The sequence below is a fragment of the Sander vitreus genome, chromosome 3 (assembly GCF_031162955.1).
Source record: "Sander vitreus isolate 19-12246 chromosome 3, sanVit1, whole genome shotgun sequence".
NCBI classification, from domain to species: Eukaryota; Metazoa; Chordata; class Actinopteri; order Perciformes; family Percidae; genus Sander; species Sander vitreus.
This window is the reverse complement of record NC_135857.1, coordinates 20,362,588-20,372,730: the sequence shown is the minus strand read 5'-3', so window position 1 is coordinate 20,372,730 and position 10,143 is coordinate 20,362,588. Positions and strand designations below refer to the sequence as shown.

At 37.4% G+C, this 10,143-nt stretch overlaps 1 protein-coding gene across 12 annotated transcripts in view; it reads left to right on the top strand.

Annotated features, from left to right (window-relative positions):
• Window positions 1–9,190: 9,190 nt before the first annotated feature.
• Window positions 9,191–10,143, top strand: part of mecom (MDS1 and EVI1 complex locus) — a 132,491-nt gene continuing 131,538 nt past the window's right edge. For 9 of the 12 annotated variants that reach the window (XM_078246463.1, XM_078246460.1, XM_078246457.1 and 6 more), the window contains exon 1: window positions 9,192–9,488. In XM_078246463.1, coding sequence (XP_078102589.1) covers window positions 9,452–9,488 — 37 coding nt within the window. In that variant the 5' untranslated portion in view covers window positions 9,192–9,451. Of the gene's footprint in view, window positions 9,489–10,143 lie in introns of all 12 variants that reach the window. The other 3 variants (XM_078246467.1, XM_078246466.1, XM_078246464.1) reach the window with 1 other exon arrangement.

Below are 10,143 nucleotides of genomic sequence, written 5' to 3'. Positions count from 1 at the left end.
AAATTCCCATAGCACCACTGGGTCTCATTGTGTCTTTATTCAACTTGAATGTCCATTCCCTTAATGTGTTTACATTATTATGTATTGGTAAATAGTTACAGTATATTACTGTGAAAAATAATAATAAGCTAGAAACACAGACAAAGAATAGGATTTTGTTGGTATTTATACTGTGCAGTACTAATCAATATTTTCACCATAATATTCCTTCTGTAAGTTTAATAAACCAATTTTTATATATATATATATATATATATATATATATATATATATATATATATATATATATATATATAGTTACGCTGGCATGTTAATTGAATGGGCATAAATTCAATGTTCTTTGATTCCTTAAATACTCATTGTGGTATAGTGGAAATATCATCCAGGTTTGCAGTAGCCATGCTTGTTCATACTACTCTAGTATTCACTCACATCACTTGCAAGATCAGCACAATTCTTTCCACCTGCAACTTTCTAATCTGTTCTTTTGGGGAATATACAGCACACAAACAAGAAAAGCAAAATGCTCAATAATACTTTGTTCTCCAGTATCTCCATTTATTGTTTTAGAAACTACAACTGCACAAAATGGAAATAGTTTCCATTGCACATTTTCTGTCCTGTTTGCCTCAGCTGTGTTTCATTCAAAACCACAATACGATATGTAACTAATGAAGTTAAGTGAGACATAGAAAGCCAATTTCCAAAATAAAGCTTATGTTGCCATGATCAATATGATACTAAAACTCACAAAATGAGTTAAAGAAAAACAACAACATAGGAACTGATTCTTACATGCAAAGGCTGACATATATATTTTCTGATTAACTAATTTAAGCCAGATAAAGCCTGCATTTTATTTAAATGCATCCTCTCAATTTAGTTGTCATATATACAGTCTATGGTCATGTCATGTCATGCATGACTGATCGCATTTATATGGATAATCAGATATTTCAAGATTTCACACTCTGGGTCAACCTACTTGGGGTTATGTGTCTTACACTGTAGGCTATCTGAGATCTGCTGACTTTTAAAATAAATTAAAAAGAAAATGGAAAAGATTCCCACTGCAAGCCTAATGTTTTGGAAAAACATAATGTAACATGAGTACAGGATGGCTTAAGAGGCTACAGGGCTATAATGTGTACACTGCATGTTTACAGTAAGGTACTTCTTGGTCATTTAAATTATACTCTGGGACTTCTTACAAAATGTTAATATGCTATTAAGATACAACAGTTTGTGTAAGTTTTGGTGTAAGACATTTTCTTTTAGAAAAGATGATGTATCAAAGAGAAAAGAAAGAAGTAACGTGCAGTCATACCTTCCCACTCTTGCTGTAAATGGTTCTCTGCTTTATTCCTGGCAAGCTGAAAATGCTTCTGGTTTTTAGTCGGACCCGTTTCTACGATACAGCTCAACTAATCAACACACATGCAGAACAACCACATTAGCCTCAAGCAAATAGAGATCAAATATTTAACAGTTTCAAAGAGGCCCACTGTCAAAAACTCTGGCGTGCAATTTGTGAAAGACTAAAAGATTTTTAATTACATCAAAAACACAAATCTATGTCTTTAAAATATAGTCAACAAAAACAGTATAGAGTTAGCTCCTTCTATGGATTTATCATGGCTCATTTGGCTCTAGCTGGAGGATAGATTAGACAGCGGCTGAGTGATGTAACCACGTTGTTTCTGATTGGAGGAACCGAACAAGAACCTTTTCAAAGTAGGACAGGTCTGCCAGAAAAGAAAAGAAAAGAAAAGAAAAGAAGAAGAAGAAGAAGAAGAAGAAGAAGAAGAAGAAGAAGAAGAAGAAGAAGAAGAAAAAAAAAATAATAAATAAATAAAAGAAGAAGAAGAAGACAGGTGCCACTCACTCTGGTGCCACTCAAAAACAACAAAAACAACGCATTTTACTGTGTGTAGAGAAAGTAGCAAATCAGCGATAACTATAAATTCTGCAAAAACTTTGTTAGGAAAGAGAGGCGTTGTATTATTCTACAAAGACGACACATGTAGGTATGTATGTAGTATACATATTTTTTAGTGTTTGGCTAGGTATGGCTATAGGCTATGGTTTTTTATGCTATTATGCTTGAAATGTGACCTTTGAATATGAGACACAGTCTAAACTAAACAAACTAATTGACTGATAATATATAATGTTAGGCTTACCTAATGGCTTTTGGTAATGGTGGATTATGGAATACATGTCAGATAGATGCAGCTATGTAACTTATTGACTGTGTTATAAGATGCAGTCAGTGATCTGTGGTGCTTGGTCCTGTTCTACTTGTGTTCTTTCTTTTGTTTTTGATTGCTGGAGGCCTGTTCCTGTTCAAGGCAGACACATTTTGGATAAATATGCATTTTTTTCTGACATTGTAAATGGTTACCTTAAATAGCCTTCAAAGGGTTAGGTAGTGTTGTGGAACTAGCAACATATTGGCATGTGGTAAACCACACCTTAATTATTATTTTATAATTACTGTTTGCTCAAAGAGTAGGAAAAGCACAGGTTGCTGATAACATTAGCGATGGGTCTGTTCTACTGAAGTGTGCCAGTATTGAGTAAGCCATGACAGTGAGCCAGCACCAGAACCCTGAAACTACAGCCAAATGGAATTCAGCTATCATTAATTTACTCATTTACACCCGTGTTTACCCTACTATGACATTTCAAAATGTCCTCTGTGAAAAACACCTTTGTTGTGAGAAAATTAAAAAGTGGTGTGTCACAATTGTGGCCAGGGCACAAAGTAATTGTGTCTTGGGTGTGTGGAGTTCCTATACAATGTAATGTATTAAAGAGCCACACAGTGAAGTATCTGTGCTAACATGACTTTAGTTTGGAGCCCAGGTTTACCATCTGGCCTTAAAGCAAAGACATGACATGTACCACATTTTTGGTTTGGGTTTTGATATTGAATTCCTTACCCTGTGCCTGTCATTTGTAAAAACATAGCATCACTGGCCTCTGGAGGAAATGGTGCTCTCCACTGCAGTCCCTTCTGTGGACACTTCCATACTTCTGTTGTCTGTAAGGGTTTCTACAGATAGGTAAGTAAAACTAATGTCATAACAATTGTGTATGGATCCCTTTCCAAGGTGTCTTGATATATTCTTTTTAAAAAGAATATGTTATTGTACTCACCCTAAGGTATATAATGTAATACATAGCTACCACTTCATGCCAGTGTGAAACAACTCGCTCCCTGAGATGTGTGTCGCTTCAGAAGTGACTGTTGCTCACTAGGCAGGGTCTCTGGGGAACATTGTATCAGGCTCTGGACATAGCTGTTACTCTGGGATAAGTGTCATTATAGTCTCAGTTTATGTGGGAAAGTGTGTGCTTGGTGCTCCACTTTCGGTTTTCCTTTCAGTTTTTTTGGAGAGAGGAGTGCCTGTAGTGCAGAAGTATCAGGAGTAACGGACTAACTTGATTACAAATCGTAGAGGATATTATTGGCAGAGATATTGATGAAGATTATCTTGCATCTTGGACAACCTCTGAATTTATGATACCTAGTTTTTTTTGTCTGTTGTTTTTGTTTTGTGAATGAGGTGTTTGGCTCTAGTTGGACAATTTATGGGTTGCACTGTTGTGTTGTGGCTGTTGTGTTATGTTTTATTTGTTCTTTGTTTTGTGAAAAGTGGAGAATGTTGTGTGTGGACATTAGAACCGGAAGCTGTGGAATGAATTACTGTTGTATTGGTGGTGGCTTATAATTCCCTATGGAATGGGCCACTTAGTGGCATGACACTTAAATTAAAAAAACAATCAATCAAACCTAGTGCTACAACGGATGATTGTTTTCATTATTCTTTAATCTGTGGATTTATTTTAATTTATTAATATTACTATTATTATTATTATTAATTGTTTAGTATAGAACATCAGAAAGTTGTGAGAAATACCTGTCACAATTTTCCAAAGCCCAAGGTGGTCTTTGAATTCTTTGCTTTGTCAACAAAAACAAGAAATGGTCGCGGCAGATGGCCGCCCACCAAGAGGTTTCTGCGTGTTAAAAGGAAGTTTTTCCTTGCTGCTGTCGCACCAAATGCATGCTCTTGGGGGGAATTGTTGGGTTTCTGTAAATTATAGAGTGTGATCTAGACCTACTCTATCTGTAAAGTGTCTGTAAAGATAACATCTGTTACGATTTGACATTATAAATAAAATTGAATTGAATTTGAACAGTAGACATGATATAAACCAGAGAAGAAGCAGCAAATCCTCTGAGACGCTTGATCGACTACTTGGCCTTGTTCTCAGATGATTTGTCACTTTGACCTTGTCATTGTAGGAAAAGTACAGGTGTTACTAATCATTTTACAGATGTCTCTGTTCTATTCAGGTATCTGTGACAGTGAGCCAACATGCACAATACCAGGACCCTGAAACTGAAGCAGCAAAAAGTATTTCAGCCGTCATTAATTGTATTATTTACACCAATGCTTTTCCTTCTATGACATATTCAAAATGTTGTGAAAAAGGCATGTTGATTATTGACTAATTGATTTCAGCTCTAAAGTCAATAGCTATCCGGCAAATGTTCATACAAAGCAATCTGATTTCTATCTGTGTGTTTCAAGTTCAAAGGAACTGTGCTGTAAGCAGTCAACTGCAGGCACTTTCCAGCAGGTTATTGACTGGCTCACTCTCTGTGTCTGAAGCATCCCATCCATCTGTATGCTCCCTTAATTGCCGTGCAACCGGGAACTTGACAAGGATTCCACTGTCTGCTGTTACTGGAAAAGGAGATAAATAAACCTGACCGACTGCCCCATTGATTACTTGTCACATCTCTCTGTTGACGGCACTTGTGCAAGGAGAACATCAGTTGAAATTGATGGAGATGAGTTTGTATCTGTGTGTGTGTGTGTGTGTGTGTGTGTGTGTGTGTGTGTGTGTGTGTGTGTGTGTGTGTCTGTGTAGATAAGACCCTGTCATCAAGCAGTCCTCACAGATAAATATGTCCATGGCCTACACGAGCCTTATCAATACTACTTCCACAAATTGTCTCAGGAGCGCATCGTAATCTGTTTCCCATGCTGGATACTGAGTTCAGAAGCGGTTGTTAAAATGCACTTTAACATCAGTACAAGCCTGGCCAGCTCATCAATCAGTCACATGTTATCTTCTGCTTTTGGGTTTATTCACTTGATCCATACTAAGTCTGGAAATGATGAAACCCACAATCAGTTACACCTATTTTTCCCCATACTGCAGCCTTTATACAGTCGTGATACAGGGATCTATCCATTGTAGTATATCTGTTATGTAGGATATTTCTTTTTAATAGGACTGCAAGGATTGACATTTGAATGCCGCATGACGACACACTCATCACCTCTATGCCTCGAACAGAACACTACGTGGTAGTATCCACTAGGGGGCGGTATAGTATAAAGAATGTTCGATAAGAAAGTCGTCTTTTAACATCGGCTCAGCCTCATGCAATCAAAAGCGCTGATACAGAACCATATCGTAGTTTGTGGTCTTGGTACTTGGTATGTTTAGCGACCTTTAAAAAAAAAAAAAAAAACATGCAAATGAAATGGTTGTGTGACTTTAGTTTTGGTGAATTGTAGTTAATTTGCGTCGTTTTATTCAAACGCCCACAAAAAAATAAGAATCTTATATCTCTTCGAATAGAAGCATAGCCAGTGTTTTGGAAAAAATACGATTATCTCTATTTTCATCGTGATATACAACGGACATAGTTTGGCTTAACAAATGCATTATTATTTTTGACAGAATAATTGATACATTAAAAATAAGTGGTCGCAATATATGTAAGCCCCCATACAGTAATCATCTAGAATATATAGGCCTATTGGATTACACGACGTAAGATTCTACCAAAACATTTACAACAATTCACAATTTAATCAGGCATTTAGTCCAGACCTCATATACTTTTTACATGCTTAAATATGAAATTACAAGTAGGCATATTGTTATACCGATGTTTTTTTTTGTAGTTTTGTTCTTCAACTCATCAGGCTTTAAAGGCATGGTTTTATCCAATATTCATCTTCATTTTTTTGTTTATCTGCCGCCAAAAATACAACACAAAATATATCATGAAAAAAAAAAATGTAAGTGTAGATGGATCGAAATGGTGGTTAGAAATACCTCTTTAACATTTCTTATTTATTTAACTTGCGATAATATTAACTCTTTGGCCAGTGAAGAGGGACTATTTTCTCCGTCAGAGTATTATTTTATTGCATTAGCTGTTCACTGGAAACTTTCAATGTCTTTGATTGGGTCGATAATTCTCCACACAGGGGCAGCACGCACTGGGCCAAATAAATCTTTGCAGGTTTTCACTAAACAGTACTGTAACAAAAAGCAGGAATAGCAGGAATTCATTGCAATATTAGTTTCGCCAGAGAAGTGTAAAAAAAAATAGGTGAAATAAATTGTAACAAATGAAGTCCTGACTGAACACATGTTTGTAACATTTGTCTAAAAGTCAGTAGGCCGATGATATCAAGCAGTAATGTGCAAGACCAAATGTGGGCCCACAGTGTTGATATGTGGCTTTTATCTATTGCGTGTCTGTCTGCTTTTGCTTATGTATTATTATAATAATGATAATAATTTGTATTATTATTTTATGTTTTATTAATTTTAGGCTATACCTTAAAAGAAAGATTAGATGTTTGGTATTTTTAATAAGTCAAGGCTATCCAATTCAACATCCCTAAATATCAATATTCTCTTTTTTTTCCATCTTTTATTTTGTTTCTACACACAGGTTTGGTTGGACAAAGCAGTGATAAATATCCCTGTTGATCACTTGATTGATTACCTTGCTCAAAGGTCACGCGGGCGCTGGTAATTTCCTTGTGCCGGAGGCTCCCTTTTCACTTTTAGTCTGCCTCGACAGCCCCTAATACAGATCATGTTATTTTTTAACCCCTTAACAGCTGAGTAAGCTACTACTGTAATAGGCCTATACAGTAACATGTAAAACTGTTAGTTTTAATGAAGATTTCCTCGCTTTAAACAATATTGAATTAGACAAGTTTGGTACATATAGGCTACGTATAATGAATGTAAAGCAAAGGGAACGAAGTGAGGGAATCTTTTAGTGTATGGGCCTATACTTGCAACCGTGGGGGTCTCGAACCCAATTAATTTCTAATAATTACAATCCACGGGGCTGTGGGAATCTCTGCGGCGCTCTGCCCTGCCACCGGGTTCAGCGTATCATAATAAAATATGTATTGAGAAAGTGCTTCAGAAAGGAGAGGAGACGAGGGAAGAGTAGAGTGAGTTATTGCGGTGAATGAAAACTGTTTCCATTTAGGCTAATTGAGCGCGCCGCCTGAAGCTCTCTCTCTCTCTCTCTCTCTCTCTCTCTCTCTTTCTCTCTCTGTGTGTGTGTGTGTGTGTGTGTGTGTGTGTGTGTGTGTGTTTGTGTGCTAACTCGCGGCGCGCCACCTTCTCAGGCACGGTGTGTAGGCGCAACCCACTTAATAGCATCATTCATAATATTACAGTAGAGGTAGAGCGAGGTACAACCACAATAAACTAGCAGTATTAACCTCAAAGCCAAAGGCCCTTTAAATAAGGAACATCTATTCAGAAATGTCCCACTTTAGTTTAGTTTAGTCTATAGTTTTAGACAAAAAACTTCAAATAAAAAAAAAAAAAAAATGAATAAGTCGGACGAAACACTTTTGTGAGCCCAGTTGTGCATCATCTCTATTAGCTTGGTCGCAGCATATCTGTTGATATTACCATATGGCATGCTTTGGTTTTGGTCAGCCCTTAAATGATCCCCCCCCATGACACGCATGATGTCAGGACTCTAATCAGTTTCAACACAGTTTAGAATCGATAGCTCGAGTTCACATCCCATTAAAGTGGTCGTACCAGGTCAGCATGATTTCAAGCAGATCTAATTAATTGCCAATTACTTTAATTATAAGCTGTCTTGGGGACAAATAGGCTTTATGATATCAATGCGCGGTCTGATGTGTGGATACAATGTTTCTGTAGTTTTAGCAAAACAATACAAAGAATGGTAACAAATCATGATTTGCTGTTTTTGTATCTGGCTGGTACTCTATGTTGCTGATATATGACTCAGTATCTAAATATGCTTCTATAAAATGTTTATGTGATAACAGCAGACATGCAGTGATTTTATTAACTTTTAGTGCCTGGATGGCATGCATTTATGAGTGTGGCCTTTTTCTTTAAATCCAGAGCGAAAAGAAGTTGATCCAAACATTATTCCACCCACTGAGATGAAGGTTTGGACTAAAGTCTTTTTACTTTTCTTTCTTGGTAGGGCCATTCTCCTTCCAAGTTTAATCAAGTGAAAACATCCTTTTCGAGCCTTCGGCAATTACCAAGTGATGAAATTTACGCACTGACTGCAACAGAAAAGTCTCAAATAGGCATTAATACTAAGCACTTAACATATTAATAATTGTCAGCGCAGAGAGAGAGAGAGAGAGAGAGAGAGAGAGAGAGAGAGAGAGAGAGAGAGAGAGAGAGAGAGACCTGTGCACTCTCATATTAGAGCTGTCAGTCTGGTGCCCAAGCGGGAGAGGGGGGGGGGGGAGTTTTACATTCATTTCCAGTGCTCGGTATAATGGTCAGAACACAATTAAAATATATAAAATCGTTAATGACTATATTCAGTATTGGTAATGTAAGTGAACACTGATGAATGTGACTTCGTTTAAAAAGAGAAGGTGCGCAGGAATGATTGAGAATAGGGATCGTTATAATTAATGTCTTCGGCACTCGGTAGATCCGGCGTGCTGACTGCACTGCAAAAAATATCCATCTTATGAAAACATTTCATTTAGTGCTCATTCTCAAACTTAAAAATAATAATAATAATAATAATAATAATAATAATAATTATAATAATAATAATAATAATACATTGACATATCTTTATTGCATTGCTTTATTGTAGTTTAACTTGATTTTAACTTGTTAGCAGAGTTTTGTCCAACCTAATTGAGTTGCCTTTTGCTGCCTTATTTGAAGATACATGGCTCTTGTTTCGAGATAAGTCCTGAAACAAGTCCTCACGTGTTAGATAAACAACACGACTGAAGCTGCAGGCTTCAAAAACGTTGGACATTTTTTGCAGTGTGCCCGGCTTTCTCACTCAGTGTTCGTTTGAAAACCTCTGACACGCGAAAGGAGATGTCCACGATGCACACATGTTGACCAGATCAGGTTAATATCAAAGTGATAAATCGTCCCAAACTTTTTCTGGCACTTGCTGCCGGCAGATCTCGGGCTGTGCGCATGTGCGAAGGTGTCCAGACTGACAATGCTGGAGAGATAGCGCGTTTGGATTGAGAAACCCAGAGAAAAAGGACAGAGAAAAAAACAAAAAGGAGGAAAAAAGATCCAAGAAAAAATCCAAACAAACCCACGCCGAGAGACGGGCACCATGAGGTCCAAAGGCAGGGCACGGAAACTGGCCACGAGTAGGTGCAACATCCCTTTCTTTTTCTCCTTTTGAAACATGCCATCTTATATACCAATAGACTGTCGCTGTTATCACTGCGTTTATCAATAGTTTCTGTGACGATTTCATTACCACCAGGAAACCAGAATCTTCACTTTCACCTGTTAGGAGCGACAAAACGATGATATTATCGCGAAGAAAAGAATGAGACGCTGTCACAACAAGAGAGTAAAGTTTAAAGTTTCGGCAGCGATGGAGGAACTTTCTGCAGGGCGTCCGCTCCAGTATTGGAATTGCTCGTTGCATGTAGTGGGCGCTGTAGTGTAATGTAGTGTATTGTAGGTTAAAATCCCATGTCCCGTGCATCGGCAGCTGTATTGCAATTGCTGCACACTGCTGCTGTGGGCTGCTGGTCACTTCAGTTTGCGGGGAGCAACTTGGAAAAAGGCAGGTTGATGGAAAGAAATAAGGAGAAAACGAGGATTTAGACAGGCATGGTAAATGTTGCAGAGAAGGGGATCTTGTTTTGTGAGTCATTCCGAGCTCGTATTAACGCGTAATGTTTGTAGATTGTTAAGCACTCGGAAAAAAACCCCGAATTCACACTTTAATGTTTTAATTATTTTTGATCCACGAGTGTTGCGGACTTTACACTCCATGTAATATGATTATAG